This window comes from Anopheles cruzii, chromosome 2 (genome assembly GCF_943734635.1).
Source record: "Anopheles cruzii chromosome 2, idAnoCruzAS_RS32_06, whole genome shotgun sequence".
Taxonomy (NCBI): domain Eukaryota; kingdom Metazoa; phylum Arthropoda; class Insecta; order Diptera; family Culicidae; genus Anopheles; species Anopheles cruzii.
The window spans coordinates 54,279,664-54,291,700 of record NC_069144.1 but is presented as its reverse complement, the minus strand read 5'-3'; the positions used below and the strand labels follow the sequence as shown (position 1 = coordinate 54,291,700).

The window sequence follows — 12,037 nt, the reverse complement described above, 5'->3', positions numbered from 1 at the left end:
ACTACCCGGGACGGGAATTGAAGAACACAAACACGCATACAAGCAGCATGGAGACCCAACCGAAAATCTCAGCTGCATTCACAAATATTGCAATGGCGATAAGGATGATCCTTGTTCACCCGGCTGCAACCAAAACCATCGTCAATTATCAATATTAAACCGATCGCGGTGCGAACGGACCGTTAGTCTCTCGGTGCGCTCCGTACGGAAGAAGTCGTGGCAGAGAAAATGTCCAAGCTGGCTGCATACCCGGTGGTGAAAGAGTACAAGCTGGAGCAAGAGTATAGGTTCGAGTTGCCGGAGATGTACCGGAAGCTGGCCGAGGAAACTCTGCGCGAGACCGATGAGATTCGCGTGCAGGCACTGGCGCATATGCGTGAATGGATTGTGAATAACAAGCACATCCATAAGGTGCGCATGGACGATTCGTTTCTGCTGCGATTTCTGCGAGCCCAAAAGTTGTCCGTGGTGATGGCGTGCGAAGCCTTGGAACGCTACCTGACGTGGCGCAAAATGTATCCAACGTGGGTTAAAGGAGCAAGCTTTGCGGAACCGATCATCCGGCAGATCTACGATGCAGGTGCTTTGTCAGTGCTGGGCCAGGACAGTGCTGGCCGTACGGTGATTTTGATTCAGACGGAGCCGTTGGCAAATTGGAACACAACGCCAATGGCTCGCGTCGTGATGTTGCTAGTCGAAACGCTGCTCGAATGGGAAGAAGTCCAAATTGGAGGACTCTTGGTGCTGCTCGACTACACCGGCACCAGCAAGAAGTTGTTCGAGATCTGGGGAATGACCGAATTGAAGATAATCATGGAGGGCTTGTGCCGCGCATACCCGTTACAGTACCGGGAGGTGCACGGGGCCTTGGTGCCCAAAATTGGGATCCCGGTTGTCGAACAGGCGCTCTCCTTCACTCCACCAAAGTTTCGTGAGCTTGTGCACGTAAGTAGGAGGGACTTTGGGATATCGGTTTTGCACTGATCAGCTTTTCCGTCGTTTCTCAAAGTGTCATGCAGCGGTTGAAGATCTATGGAAACATTTGGAACCATCGATTACGCCGACAAAGTACGGAGGCACTTTGGACTTGGATGCGGTCAACAAGAAGTTTGCCGACCGCATTGAACAGCTCCAGAGCGTCGTGTTGGGACTGGACGAGATGGAGATTGACCTGGACCACTACTCGGCGCTGTGGGACGAACAGAATCCGGACTTGATGGAGGCGAAGGCGTTTAAAAATTTGAGCTTCGATTGATCGTACGATCAAACATGAGCTTGGGTCCCAATAAAACAGAAACGAACGCTAAAAACTAGGTGCGTGTGTCGAAAATTCGTTTTCGGGAAAGAAAATGCAATCGAGAAGCAAATTAAGTTGCTTGACTATTATATTACTAAAAAATGGCTTTAACGATCATCGAAGTCTGGAAGCAAAATTCAGTCTTGAAAATGTTTGTGCGAGATTAAAATTTTCTGAACCGTTTGATAACACACGAAACAGACAAAACAATTTCGTTCTTTTTCAACCGAATTGAAGATCAACGAAGGAGAAGTAAGGCAATGTTTTACTTTTGCACTTTATCTGCCGGCCCGTTTGATAGCGAATAGGCCACTGGGGTCAGTTCAATACCAAATGTTCTAGAGATTGATTGCTTCCGATCGTGAAACTTGCCATTCTTGTGTTCGTGAGGCTCCTCGTACGATCAGTTCTGCTTGTGCATTGAAACCGCAAGGAAGTACGCTGCCTTAACTATGGCTTTCTCGGTTGTAAAGTGTCCCCCGGCATACGATGAGTATCGCTTTACACTACCGGAGCAGTACCGGCAGATCGCAAAGGAGGAACTGCGCGAAGATGACGCGACCCGTGAGCAAGCGCTAACCGAGATGCGTCAATGGATCGTGGACAATCCACACATCCAGAGTTGCCGCACGGATGCAAAGTTTCTGCTGCGATTCTTACGCTTTCGTCAATTCTCCGTCCCGATGGCGTGCGAGGCACTCGAGCGCTATCTATCGTTCCGAAGGCTGTATCCGAGTTGGTTCAAAAATCTTGATTGCAATGAAGTTCTGATGAGTGAGATTATCAAGAACGGACCGTTTCTGTACCTTGGCCAGGACACTGCTGGCCGGGCTGTGATGCTAATACGCTTTGGTCGTTTCGACGGACAAAAGCACTTGGCAATGCCTGATGGCCGCTACGCAGCATTGATCATGGAGACGATGCTGGAGAGCGAAGAAATGCAGATAGGCGGAGTCCAAGTGCTGATCGATTTCACTGAGACCACCGTGGACAACTATGACAAGTGGGGGACATCGGAACTAAAGATCATCATGGAAGCCTTCAGTCGTTCGTACCCACTACGTTATGGGGAAATTCATGCGGCGGGACTCCCAAAGTTCGGCATTCCTGTGGTCGATACGTTTCTGTCGTTTGCAAATCCGAAAATGCGAGAGAAAATTCGCGTAAGTTTGAATTTTTCTCAGGAAAAAACTGTTCCGCAATTCGATCAATAATATTGCTATGTTCCGCAATTCGATCACTAATATTTGCTATCATTTGCAGTGCTATTCGACGATCACCGAGCTGAAGCAGCTTATCGAACCGCACCTCAAACCGACTGAATATGGTGGGCAGGTGAACATGGGCGAACTGAGTCGTTCGTTTTGGAAACGAATCGAAGAACAGCGCCAAGTCGTTCTTGGGCTCGATCGGATGCAAGTTGACGTCGATCACTATGCGGCCGTATGGGACGAGGAAGATCCTTCACCAGCGGAAGCTGCTGCAGGAGCGGTGTTGAAACATATCGATTTTCACTAACGGGCCAAACGGACATAAGGAAAATGTTTGCGTTCGAAAGTTTTATTGAAAATCTGTAACGAAAGCGAATACCGACTTGCCCTAGCCAGTGGCTGATGTATGGAAAAATAGTGCAAAATAAATGCATACTTCCCACAACGCCGTTCACTCGATCTCCGAACCTGATTGGTTAAGCTACCATTAAATGTACCGATAGAACCAGCTGGCCGTAGACACTGGTTCAAGTTCGACCCTAATAGTAGGTTAGCGTGTGTGGTGCAGCGCTATGCATTCGCGGCGCCATCAACACCACATTCAGTCGTCGATCGACCGATCTCCCGACGAGTTCAATTGCTCTCTAGCTTAGATTACAGTGGCATAGCTGATCATGGCGGTACCGAACGTGGCCAAATGTCCGCCAAATTACGACCCGTATCGCCCGGTTGACTCGACCTTGCACCGTCAGATAGCGCGAGACGAGCTGCGCGAAGAGACTGCGATCGCGGAACAGGCCCTACAGCAAATCCGCGATTGGATAGCGAAAAATCCTGCCATCCTATCGTGCCGCACAGATTACCCATTTCTGTTGCGATTTCTGCGTGTGCGCAAATTTGCGCACCTCGCGGCATGTGAGACGCTCGAGCGATACCTGGCGATGCGGCAGCGGTTCCCGGCTTGGTTCGCCACACTGGACACCGCGGAACCGTGGGTGGACGAGCTGATTGACAGTGAATTTATATTGCCGTTAGGCCGGGACGCCAAGGGCCGCCAGGTGCTTCTCGTGCGATTCGGCCGCGTGGATATCGATCGGTTCTCAGTGAGTCAACAGATCCGATTCATTACGATGATTCAGGAGTGTCTGTTCGAGGACGAGCGGGACCAGATCTCCGGAACAGTTACCATCTCCGATCACTCGCATGTGCCGATGCGGGCGTTCGCCCTGTGGTCCTTTACGGACATTAAGAACTACGTCGATTGCATTAACAAGTCGATTCCGTTGCGAGTGCGAGAAGTACACGTAATGAACTTGCCGTTGTTTGCCGCCAGCTTTGGCGAATGGATTATGAGCTGCTGCAGCGAAAAGTTGCGTAGTCGTTTAAAGGTAAGATTGCATGATAGGTGTAACAAGTGCGTCACACAACTGCTTCTTCCCTTCGTATAGTGTTACAGTTCGGTGGATGCATTCCTTTCGACAACCGACCTGAGACCACTGCTGCCGAAAGAGTACGGCGGAGAACAGAACGCATCGGATTTGAAGCGCCAATTGAGGCAAACATTAAGCCGCCACAAGGATGTTCTGCTCGGACTGGACGGTATGAAGGTAGATGAAAAGCGGTGTGCCTCTATTTGGAACCCCAACGAGTGTACCGAACTTGATAGCGGAGCGATCGGCAGTTTTCGAAAGTTAGATGTAGATTAGTGTACATCGAAGAAATAATAAGAAGAGAAGTATTCGGTGAGTTTATTGGTGCCAGCGTTTAGTTTATTATGTAAAATGTGGCGAATAAACTTGCTCATTATCATACAATCGACAGTCTGTTTTGTTTTTAATTATTTTGCTTTATTTCCTGCACCGCATTCGACTGCGTGAGTGTGTTGTCTTCGTAGGTTTCCAGCACGTCCGCCAAATGTTCATTATCGCGGGGTTTCTTAAACTGCCGTTTCTTGTTCTGTATCTTCTTCCGCTTCGGTAGAAGCGGTTTCTTCGGTCCGTGATCCTGCATCGAGCGGATGCCCTGCTTCTCAAGGTACTCGTCAATCTTCGCATCATCCATTGCGTCGACCGTCACGGAACGCCACAGCTTCTGGAAGTCTTCATCAACTTGAAAGTTTGCCGTACGATCGTTGTAAAACAGAATCTTTTTCTTATCGTTCGGTCGGGTAATAAAAATTATCTCCGAGGCACGGTTCTTGAGCACTTTCTCACAGTGCGGCAGAGACTCCTGCACGTCATCCAGCAGCACCCCACCAAGACCTTTCAGGTCGTGTTGCTTCAGGAGGCGCATCAACGATTTTCCGTCCTTAAGTTTAAACACGGCTTTGAACAGAAACCGCCCGTCTGGGGTGAGTTCAATCTTTGGATTGTTCCGCAGTGCCTCTCCCTGTAGCCACTGTTGGAATGGACATAGTACCATGAGTTTCATAACGAATGTCTAATGAGGACCATTTCCTACCGCTTTCACCGAGGATCCTATGTCTAATTGGTTGGTTTCGTCGAGAATTTCGTCCAAAGTTAATGGATGATCGTCTCCCTCCTGGTGCCGGGTGCGCATATGCTTCACAATTTTTGCCAGCACACCGAAGCGATACTGGGAACTGCCGGACATAGTTTTGTAACTATGTACAGGGAATAAACAATGTATATTAGTCTCCGAACCATCAAACCATGGCTCGATCGCATCCTTACTTCGAGGCATCAATCTTTGGCGGTGCACAGGCCGAACGAGGCTTTTTCATATCCTTCGGTGCCGTGAAAGAACTTTCCGTTTTGGCCTTCTTCTCGACGCTGGAAAGGAATGTAACGATAAAGGACTTCCACAATGCCACAGGGGCACCGAAGGTGCTACTTACGTTGGCGTGGCCATCGCCCGCCGCTTGAAGGCCTCCCGCTCGCGCAACAGTGCTGGATCCATTGTGATGTTATTAACGATGCCGTCAGCAACTTAAAATGGATGGCTTATGCGCCAGATTATTCGATTTTGTTAAAAACTTCGACCGTATTCCTTTCGACCTCCTTCACGATACTGGATTTGTAAACAATGGAAATACGAAACGTCAACGAATGACAGCCCACCGAATCGATCAATGAATGAGGTCCGGTGAGTGCCGTGACGGCGAGTGACTCGATGTTCAGTCGTAAACAATCGATTAAAGAACCAAAACAACGCGCGCTATTTTGAATAATCAATAGCAATAATCTCAATAAGCACGTGATACAAAAAGAAAATTAAGCAAAACGACATTTTTCTTATTTTAAGTGCGCAAATAGAAGTTACCGGTTGCTAGTGAACGATTCTAAAATCAAGTGTCCGTTTGGTTAGCAACAAAAACGGGGCGCCCACAGGACACCGATGCCAAATTGGCACCATTTTGACCTTAAACAGCTCCTTTGGCGCATTGCGTGTGGAATATTACCAGTGCAGCGGGATTGTTTGGTCTCTAACTTCACCACTTTTGCCCCTCGAAAGCAGTAAACCCATAACGAAGAGCAGCTCCTGCTGTGCAGAACGAGACTACCGATCGGGATAACTATTCCCGGAACTGGTGGAACCGGTTTGTTGAGTTGACGATCGAAGACGAAAGGTTACGAGAAAGAAAACAGATTCCCAAAACCACCTACGAAAGAATACCGGGCACAGGGAACGAATCCGATCATCAAAAACCTCTGCTGCTCCCGACACCGAAACGGGGAATGGTGCGCACGGTGAAAGATAAAGAAGAAGACATTACCAATAAAACGAGACTTCCGGTCCTCACCCACGGTAGTCGGGGCGCGAACGGCACATCGGCACTTACGACGCTCTGCCGCCGACCGTGGAATCGGGGAGGTGTGATTGAAGGTGCGTTGACGTTGCTATTTAGTTAATTGAATCCGCGCGTGGAGGGAGTACTACTAGTATCCAGAAGTGAAAGTTTCGTTAGTCTGTGGCCACACTGCGCAGCGACCAAGGTTAGTGTTTAGCAGTGCCACTGGTAAGTTGCCAATTTGCTATCGACAATAGATTGTGCCCATATGGAGGCCACTAAATCAATATCGTTTCATGTTCTTCCAGCATCTGGACCGAATCGAGCCATGAGGGAAGCATTGGTTGTTGCGTTCGCGCTGCTGGCGTACCACTGCTGCATTGGCCATGGAGAAACTCAGGACAGGTAAGGGCAAACCTTTGTTTACCGACAGGGCCACTAAAAGGATTATAACCCTATACAACACTCGTACCGTCACGAATGCGCGCGTGGCATACAAAAGCATCAATGGCCCGAGGGCCAAGCCATCGGGCGTGTAATTGATTTTTAATGTTTGATAAAGTGCGATCGCGCCAGAGTGCAAACGTAGGACACTTGAGTCGACGGTCGGTATGAAAAAGGTGCAAAGATTGTTTCTGTTGGGCCTGGTACTTCTGGCCGTTGCCGTTATTGTATCGATTTCTTTCGATAATGCGAATGAAACACAAAACTACGAGAGGTAGTATACATTTTCGAATCATTGTAAACTAACTAATAGAACTACTCACTTTCCCTCACTTTTTCATCGTGTGCGCGTTCATTAATTCGATTCTCATCGTTCTCTTTCGAAAACAGTGGCGCTCCAGTGTGGGGCTACCGGTGCGTCGAGGATCGTTGCGTGAAAACACCGTTCTCGGAGGATTACCCGCGGGAGAAAGCGATCAGCTTGGCGGCCTGCCGATTGTTTTGTGGCAATGGTGCCGGCTTGCTATGGCCTCAGCCCACCGGACCCATCACGATCGGTACCGACCTGGTGCACATCGACCCGGAACAGGTTTGGTTCGAGTGGAACGAAAAGCTACACCAGTTGGCACCACTGTGGGAGACCAATAAGGAACGATTCCGTCGACAACTTCTCGCTACGGCCCAAGGCGTTTCACTACGTAGCGGTGGACGCAGCATGCACGTCAAGATCGATGTTGAGGACGAATCGCTCACATTGAACCACGGTACCGACGAGAGCTACACGCTAACCGTTGGCGGCTCGAAGGGTGACGGAGCTTTGCTGGCAACGATTAAGGCAAAAACATTCTTCGGTGGCCGCCACGGACTTGAAACGTTGTCGCAGTTTGTCTTTCTCGACGATATCCGTGATGAGCTGCAGGTAGTGGGCTCGCTGAACGTTTCCGATGCTCCAGCCTATCCACACCGCGGGCTGTCCCTCGATACGTCACGTAATTTTCTGACGGTGGAGTCATTGAAGCGTACTCTCGATGCCATGGCCATGGTGAAGCTGAACGTGTTCCACTGGCACATTACGGACTCGCAGAGCTTCCCGATGGTGATCCGATCGCGGCCGACGCTGCATACGTACGGGGCGTACAGCCGGCACCAGGTTTACACGGCGGCCGATATTCGCGATCTGGTGCAGTATGCCATCGAGAGGGGAATCCGAATTGTGCCCGAACTGGACGCTCCGGCGCACGTCGGTGAAGGCTGGGAAAAGCTGAACGTCACGAGTTGCTTTAACTACCAACCGTGGGAAAACTATTGTGTCGAACCACCGTGCGGTCAGCTCGATCCAACGAAGGACGCAGTGTACGACATTCTGCAGGACATTTACCGCGAGATGAACGAGGTGTTCAATCGGTCCGATCTGTTCCACATGGGAGGCGACGAGGTGTCGATCCGCTGCTGGAACGCTACCGAGGGCATCCGGAGCTGGATGAAACAACGCCAATGGGGCCTAGAGGGGTCGGATCACATGAAACTGTGGAACTACTTTCAAACGGAAGCCCTCCGTCGGCTGGACACTACATTGCCGGACGCTGGAAGCCGTCCAATCGTAATGTGGACGAGTAAACTAACGGAGTCGCCATACCTTGAACAGTACCTCGACAAAGATCGCTACCTCATCCAGGTTTGGACTACCGGGAATGATAGCAGGGTAGTGAACTTACTGGAGAAGGGTTACCGATTGATCATCTCCAACTACGATGCGCTCTACCTCGACTGTGGGTTCGCCGGGTGGGTCACGGATGGCCTCAACTGGTGCGCACCGTATATCGGTTGGCAGAAGGTGTACAATAACGATTTGATGGCGATCGGTGGCCCGTACGCACAGCAAATACTCGGCGGTGAGGCCGCTTTGTGGATGGAGCAGTCGGACAGCTACACGTTGGATGGCCGCCTTTGGCCAAGATTGAGCGCCCTGGCCGAACGGCTCTGGAGCAATCCCCGGGCCGGCTGGCAGGCGGCCGAATCACGGATGCTCATGCATCGCGAACGCTTGGTGCTCGGTGGAATCGCGGCCGACAGCCTTCAACCGCAATGGTGCCTACAGAACGAAGCCAACTGTCCGATCGGAGGCGATGTTGGCCGTTCTTGATCGCTAGCTTTGGTCAATTTAGAATTGAACTTTAAATTCCAAATTCCTGCCTCTTTAATGCTCTCACTTCAAGGTCCATTATTCAGACTGCAAACCCGTTTGGCTGATTACGTATAAATAAACGATAGTTGCTTTATTGTTTACTCATATTTTAGGGATCCTTTTTACTGGAATTTCGTAATTTCTTAGTTCACTTATTCCCGGTGTGCGCACGAATCGCGATAACCAGCAACGCGGTGTCGCCGTTCGCACCATTCCGGGGCCAGTTTATTAGCAAACAAAAAACGGTATTAAGTAGTTAATAATCAAACCATAAAACTCCCGTCGATGGTAAAATACTAATCTATGGTGTTCCATTGGATGATCTCGGTGTCGCAGGATGATTTTTCCCGAGTGATGGGTAATTCTTTGTTGGGTTTAGTCTAAATCGGGAGTTGAATGCATATTCCTTTTCGCCCCCAAAAGCCATCACAATATGTTGAGAACGCACACGTATGGAATTTGCGAGAATTATTACGATCCGACGCCCGCTGACGTGATTTTCAAAGATTCATTTTATGCATGAACCAGCCGACGGACGGTTTTAGTAGCTGGCCAGATAGTCGTTCTCACTCTGGCGGCCAAACTTGTAGATGAGTGTCGAGAAGAAGATGAAGATGTTGTGAATCAGCAGAGCGTAGCCCGGATACTTGTCGGTTCGGGCTTCGTTGACGGCAAACTCGGCCACCATGATCCAGATGGCCGCAATGATCGACGTGAACCCGAGCAAAAATCCAGCAAAAAGAAAAACCTTAATTCCACTCTCGCCAAGGATACCACCGGTGAAAGCGGCTCCTCCGTGCAGCTGGAAACGGACAGGAATGTAAAATAAGGTGAGGCATGTGGGCATAGAAAAGTCGCACCCCGTACGCACCATTTCGTTGGAGACGGCATTGACCATGATGAAGCTTATCGTAGCCAGAATGCCGCAGATGTAGAAAGAAAAGTTGAACGAATTCGGGTACACTGAGGCTGTGTCGATGATAACCCACCAGCCTGAAAAGAACTGCGGCAAGGAAGGTTATTAATTCAATTACTGTGGCCGCGTAACCGTGGGCATCTCTTACCAGCAAGGACGCTAACAGGGTGGCAACAATGGTTCTTTGGGGAACGTTTTCGAACCAATAGCCCTGTCGAATTCTGTCCATTATCGTCATTGTGATGCGCTGCGTTGCCTGTCCTCGATCAGTTGGGAGCACTAATGAAGGACACTATTGGGTCGATTGCTTCGAACCGACCGTTACTTCGCAATTGCAAGCCAATAGAGACCGATGTAACAACGCTGTTGTATTTTAACAATTCACAGTGTTTTCGATGACTTACAGTTTATTGATAAATTTTGCATCCATGAATCATGACAGCTGCTGTCAAAGAGCGTTCGGAAAGTTGTAGTCAACGAGGTGTGCCTTTGTGTCGAGAGAGCGTCGGATTCGTCGAGAAACAAGGGCAAAACAAATAAATCGTATACGTTTGAAATCGATTGTTACTCATATCACATTTAATTGCTTAACAAAAACTAGTTTAAACCATTTCTGCAACCCTGCTTTTAGCAGAAACTTTTACTAAGGACGACAGAAGCAACGAAATGGCATAAGGAGCTCCGTTCACGAATGCTAGATATCCAAAGTACGGAATTGGTGGACTATTTAAATCCACGAAAGGTACTTTAAACCATATTCCTCTCCTGGTGGCATCACGAACGTGATGAGTGCTGAAGGCAATCAATACAATTGCAATGGCAAGAGTGAATACGCCGTTCGTTGTCCGTTTTCCTACGAAAAGGAGCATAACGGGCAGAAAACATATCGCAGAGTTATGCAGGAATGGTCGTCGATCAAGATTCGTGGCATCCTGGAAAAGGGAACAATAAATTATTCATGATGCATACATTACTGATGATGCACAAATTACATCCCAACATACCTGCAATCGAAATGATCGTGCTTCTACAAAGTGGTCCAAATCAATCAAAGATGATACAAGTGCGGCTTCTAAAAGCAAGGCTCCATATTCCTGTTTTGTTGGGTGGTATTTTACGCTGCCCAGCACCAGTTCAGCCCCGATAAGTCCAATCAGGGCGTGGGTAGCATTATCGATGCATGCCCGCAGAAGCGCGGGCATTTGTGGCGCTTCGGAAAGTTTATCCGCTAGGATGCACACGAAACAAAGACCCACATGTTTAAGGAATAAAGAGATATTCAAAAACATTAACAGTTGATTCAGTTGCCCTGAAATTCACGAAACACTGCAAACATTGATTTTGCGCATTGCACAGAGAATGTTAAGTTACACGTCTGGCGAAATGAAATCAAAGGAATCGACGTAAACAACACAATTTGCCGGCTGTCAAACACCCTTCAGGAACGAGCTCTACACTGGTGGAAATATTTAAAAAGCTGCTGTTAATTAATTATCTTTTTTTAATTAGGATTTGGGCTCTTACTACTCAGTAACATCGGCATCCTCGCATCTAACATCGCTTTCCCATTGTTCCCGAGCGATGCGAGATCGCCGGTTTTTTCAGCCGGTGGCCACTTTTATCCGGTCGGCATGTTTTTGCTGGTACGCTCGCATGGCGCGTCGCAACTGGTCACCAAAATAAACGCACTGCAACCGTGTTTTAGCTTGTTGACGTCCTAAAAATAGTTCCGACGGTCAGTCTTTCCGCGGCAGGCGTTCAACCTCTTTTGCAAACCACATCTCGGGCTCCCTATACCCCAGGCTCTTGCGAACGGGTTGGGATGACCAACCAGCACCGCAGTCGGGGCATTGCAACACGCCAGCTCGGGATGGTAATTAAAAATCGATCCCAGCTAACGCTGCTACGGTGAACTGGGACACATCAGCAGATCTGCTTCACACCAGTTGTTGACTGGCCATGGACCGGCCTTGTCGGACTAAGGTGCGTCCTGCGAGCAAAACATATCTTGTTTACGACGACAGTTTCTCTCAACCCAGAGCTGGCCTTCGAGAGCGTTTGGGATAGCGTGGCCATTGGCCGACGCTGCGGAGGAGCTTCGGAACTGATCGCAGTTTTTCTCACCTTCCCGCGAAACGCACTCTGGCTGTCGTTCGGTGCCCGCCCATAAAACTCGGCGATTTGCGACTTAATAAACTTTACACTCGGCACCACCTCGGCTCTCGCTACAATC

The 12,037-nt window shown here is 49.2% G+C and overlaps 7 protein-coding genes across 9 annotated transcripts; 4 read left to right on the top strand and 3 right to left on the bottom strand.

The window, feature by feature from the left end:
* Positions 1-228: 228 nt before the first annotated feature.
* Positions 229-1,255, top strand: LOC128267993 (clavesin-1-like). Its single transcript, XM_053004976.1, has 2 exons — positions 229-945; positions 1,010-1,255. Exons 1-2 carry the CDS (start codon positions 229-231, stop codon positions 1,253-1,255), a joined length of 963 nt encoding a protein of 320 aa, XP_052860936.1.
* A 494-nt stretch (positions 1,256-1,749) lies between these two features.
* On the top strand, positions 1,750-2,815 carry LOC128266985 (clavesin-2-like). The gene is made up of 2 exons (XM_053003776.1): positions 1,750-2,460; positions 2,561-2,815. Exons 1-2 carry the CDS (start codon positions 1,750-1,752, stop codon positions 2,813-2,815), a joined length of 966 nt encoding a protein of 321 aa, XP_052859736.1.
* Positions 2,816-2,910: 95 nt separating this feature from the next.
* Positions 2,911-4,264, top strand: LOC128266984 (alpha-tocopherol transfer protein-like). The gene is made up of 3 exons (XM_053003775.1): positions 2,911-2,925; positions 3,177-3,896; positions 3,957-4,264. The coding sequence occupies exons 1-3, from the start codon at positions 2,911-2,913 to the stop codon at positions 4,212-4,214; spliced, it is 993 nt and encodes a 330-aa protein (XP_052859735.1). The 3' UTR covers positions 4,215-4,264.
* On the bottom strand, positions 4,240-5,529 carry LOC128277715 (general transcription factor IIE subunit 2). The gene is made up of 4 exons (XM_053016218.1): positions 5,366-5,529; positions 5,202-5,300; positions 4,969-5,131; positions 4,240-4,905 (listed from the first exon to the last, which is right to left on the bottom strand). Exons 1-4 carry the CDS (start codon positions 5,425-5,427, stop codon positions 4,342-4,344), a joined length of 888 nt encoding a protein of 295 aa, XP_052872178.1. The 5' UTR covers positions 5,428-5,529; the 3' UTR covers positions 4,240-4,341.
* A 758-nt stretch (positions 5,530-6,287) lies between these two features.
* On the top strand, positions 6,288-8,995 carry LOC128268772 (chitooligosaccharidolytic beta-N-acetylglucosaminidase). 2 transcript variants are annotated; one of them, XM_053005983.1, is made up of 3 exons: positions 6,288-6,464; positions 6,568-6,664; positions 7,094-8,995. In XM_053005983.1, the coding sequence occupies exons 2-3, from the start codon at positions 6,588-6,590 to the stop codon at positions 8,844-8,846; spliced, it is 1,830 nt and encodes a 609-aa protein (XP_052861943.1). In that variant the 5' UTR covers positions 6,288-6,464; positions 6,568-6,587; the 3' UTR covers positions 8,847-8,995. The 2 variants fall into 2 exon arrangements, with proteins under 2 accessions (XP_052861943.1, XP_052861942.1); XM_053005982.1 differs by having other exon boundaries at positions 6,288-6,487.
* On the bottom strand, positions 8,939-10,240 carry LOC128268774 (transmembrane protein 50B). Its single transcript, XM_053005986.1, has 3 exons — positions 9,953-10,240; positions 9,760-9,891; positions 8,939-9,690 (listed from the first exon to the last, which is right to left on the bottom strand). Exons 1-3 carry the CDS (start codon positions 10,040-10,042, stop codon positions 9,430-9,432), a joined length of 483 nt encoding a protein of 160 aa, XP_052861946.1. The 5' UTR covers positions 10,043-10,240; the 3' UTR covers positions 8,939-9,429.
* Positions 10,241-10,252: 12 nt separating this feature from the next.
* On the bottom strand, positions 10,253-11,664 carry LOC128268773 (transmembrane protein 267). Of its 2 annotated transcripts, none has more exons than XM_053005984.1 (3): positions 11,329-11,664; positions 10,809-11,260; positions 10,253-10,736 (listed from the first exon to the last, which is right to left on the bottom strand). In XM_053005984.1, the coding sequence occupies exons 2-3, from the start codon at positions 11,091-11,093 to the stop codon at positions 10,407-10,409; spliced, it is 615 nt and encodes a 204-aa protein (XP_052861944.1). In that variant the 5' UTR covers positions 11,094-11,260; positions 11,329-11,664; the 3' UTR covers positions 10,253-10,406. The 2 variants fall into 2 exon arrangements, with proteins under 2 accessions (XP_052861944.1, XP_052861945.1); XM_053005985.1 differs by having other exon boundaries at positions 10,809-11,255.
* Between the last annotated feature and the right edge of the window lie 373 nt (positions 11,665-12,037).